General features: G+C 50.9%; 1 protein-coding gene across 1 annotated transcript in view; it reads right to left on the minus strand.

The window, feature by feature from the left end:
• Positions 1-3,029, minus strand: part of Cdc42se1 (CDC42 small effector 1) — an 8,659-nt gene that overhangs the window by 960 nt on the left and 4,670 nt on the right. Inside the window, exons 4-5 of the mRNA XM_005356986.2 lie at positions 2,581-2,669; positions 1-1,218 (exon numbers count right to left, since the gene is read on the minus strand). The exon at positions 1-1,218 is cut by the window's left edge and continues 960 nt beyond it. Coding sequence (XP_005357043.1) covers positions 2,595-2,669 — 75 coding nt within the window. The 3' untranslated portion in view covers positions 1-1,218; positions 2,581-2,594. The remainder of the gene's footprint in view (positions 1,219-2,580; positions 2,670-3,029) is intronic.

Here is a 3,029-nt window from a genome sequence, read left to right on the forward strand (position 1 = left end):
AATACAGAGGCACATTGAACACGTCTGTCACAGAAACCTGAGCCCGTGCGAGCACAAGCAATATGTCTGAAGGAAAGACGCGCAGCTCTGCCGAGCCGGCTCCGTGAGGGCACTAGCTTGCCCAAGGCTCAGGGCGAACAGCCAGGCTGGTGGAGGGTGGAGCATGTGGAAATCGCTTGACTCTCAACTGCGGGTAATTCTGTCCCTAGGAGACACTTGGCAATTTCTGGGGGCATTTTGGTTGCCACACTGGGGTCGGCTGGAAATGCAGCCCACACTGCTTTCAGCTGTTTGGGTTGAAAAGCTAGGCCTCCATAAAGGATCTCAAGACCTGTTGCTCGAAGAGGGCTTCCAACCAGTCCACCCCGCCGCTGCATTCCTAACTGGAAGTCCGCCCTGAGGTCTTGGCTTTTATACACGGCCCTCCTCTTCCTTTCACCTGGCCAGCAGGGAGCTGACAGAGGACAGGCCAGGACTCCCAGAGTCTTTAATGGAGTGTGGTCAAATTAAGATCCGCTCCTCACTTCTAATTCAGTGAGAAACAGTAAAATCCCTCAAAGGGATGGGGCGAGGCCTGAGATAGCAGCGGGATGGGGTAATTAAAAGAACTCATCTTAAATTAAAATTTTAATTAAAAAAAAAAAAGAATATTTCTGGGAAGCTATTAATACTACAGAAGCACAGGATTAGAGGCCTAACTGGGGCAAGACCCTGGTGCCGGCAGAGACGTGGAGGGCTGTGAGCTTTCACCTGAAACCCAGCGTGTACCGGGCAGCGGTAACCCCGCCCCTTGGCCTCTGCAGTGCTCATTCCAGAAGGAAAGAGGGCAGGGGGGCAGCTGTGGTCCCCTCACCTACCTGCCTCCTTTAAAAAGTAAAGGCAAGAAGTTTAAACAGGTGGCACCCGACCTTCATTCAGGAGCAGGGAACTCATTCCAGGTTCCCAGAGAACCCCCAGCTCAGATCTAGGGTGCCCAGGGCTTCAGCTGACTCCTCTGGCCCACCAGTAGTCACTTGGTCAGTCCTGCTGCCTTGAGCCCATCTCCAGGAGGGGCAGAGGCCAGAGGGAGGAGAGGGAGTCCAGCCCCCATGCCGTTGGAGGCACTTGTTAGGAAGGGGGGAGAGGTGGGGCCTTGGGTCACTGGTTGGGGAAGGGATCTGGTGTGGGCAGCATTTCTTCTGGGCTGGACACGGAATGGGAACACCAAGACTGCAGAGCCTGAATAAAAAAAAAAAAAAATCAACTCTTGATTTCACATGATAGCCCAGGCTGCTCTCAAACATACAGTAATCCTCCTGCCTCAACTTCCAAAGTGCTAGGATTACAGGCATGTGTTGGGGAATATTATTCTCAGGTGTGTGGCTTTTGTTTATGTTGCATTTGTTTAACTCTGTGAAGCTGTGTTACTGAGCCTGTCTAAAACACCTGATGGTCCTAATAGATGGACAGCCAATAGTGAGACAGAAGCAGGGATGGCGGGACTAGCAGGCAGAGAGTATAAATAGAAGGTGAACTCTGAGAGGAGAATAAGGAGGAGCCAAAGAACAAGAGGGAAGGACGGGAAGGACATCAGGGGCCAGCTACATTAGTGGAGAAAGGTATATACAGAAATAGAGAGAGATAAAAGCCCAGAGGCAAAGGACGTCGAGATAATTTAAGAAAAGCTGGTGGGGCTGGAGAGATGGCTCAGAGGTTAAGAGCATTGCCTGCTCTACCAAAGGTTCTGAGTTCAATTCCCAGCAACCACATGGTGGCTCACAACCCTCTGTAATGGGGTCTGGTGCCCTCTTCTGGCCTTCAGACATACACACAGACAGAATATTGTATACATAATATATATATATAAAAGCTGGCAACAAGGCCAGGTATTCATAAATAACAATAAGCTTCCATGTGGTTTATTTGGGAGCTGGGTGGTGGGCCCCTCAAAAAGCCAAAAGAGTAAAACACCCACAGCAGGCATGAACCAGTGTCTGGCCAAACTGTTTTTAAAGGAAGATCTGGAGCCAAACACAATAGTACTAGTGGCCCTTAGAAAAGTTTCCAGAAGGAGGATCCTGAATTAAAGGTCACCCTGGGCTACAAATTGAATTTGAGTCATTTCGGCTCCCTATAAAATCCTACTGGATGAGAAGGAAAAAGCAGTTTGCCCTCAAAGAAAACAAAGCCAGAGGGAGAAGGCGCTATACGGGTGCCCATCTTTGTGGGGGAGCAGAAGGGAGACAGCCCCACTATGTAGCCCGCCTCTGCCTCCCCAGTGCTGGGTTACAGGTACGTGCTACCAAGTGGATGTTTTAAGCTCTCCAGAAGGCTCTTTCCTCAACGTTTTTCTTTGTTTTTCGAGACTGGGTACCGCACAGCCTAAACTGACCTTGACTTAACTGTGCTGACAGAGAAGCTTGAACTTGACCTTGGGTTTGCTGGGCGGGTTGCTGGGTGTGTGCCACCGCTGTCTCCCCACCCCACACCTTTCCGCAGAGGTCCTACTTTTTCTGCTCCTGCTGTCTGGCATTTTCACTTTCTCATTCTCGCACCAAAGGCAGGCCGCAGGGTGTGCCTGCAGAGCACAGGGTCACTCACCAGGCCTGTGGGAGCTACAAGGCCCTAGAACTGCTCCACGGTCTGTCCCGGTTTCCCTTGGATCTCATCTGCTCCTGAACTGCACCAGTCTGTTGAAGAGCACAGGGCACAGTCAGCTCTCCACACTCCATGACAAGCAACAGTTTTCCCTGAGCCCCCAGGAGCCTGACCTCGTCTCTTTTCTGACAATGGCTTCTGTCTGAGGAGTTTAAGCCTGACCACCATTCTCAGACAAATCTCCCACAGGAAAACAAGGTGGAGGAGTCATTTACTAATGAGATTCCCACACACACACACACTCACACCACTCCAATATTTTCCTGTGAGTTTTGTAACCAGTATTAAAAAACCAGTATTAGCCGAGCGGTGGTGGCGCACGCCTTTAATCCCAGCACTCGGGAGGCAGAGGCAGGCGGATCTCTGTGAGTTCGAGACCAGCCTGGTCTACA

The sequence above is a fragment of the Microtus ochrogaster genome, chromosome 21, assembly GCF_000317375.1.
Source record: "Microtus ochrogaster isolate Prairie Vole_2 chromosome 21, MicOch1.0, whole genome shotgun sequence".
NCBI lineage: Eukaryota > Metazoa > Chordata > Mammalia > Rodentia > Cricetidae > Microtus > Microtus ochrogaster.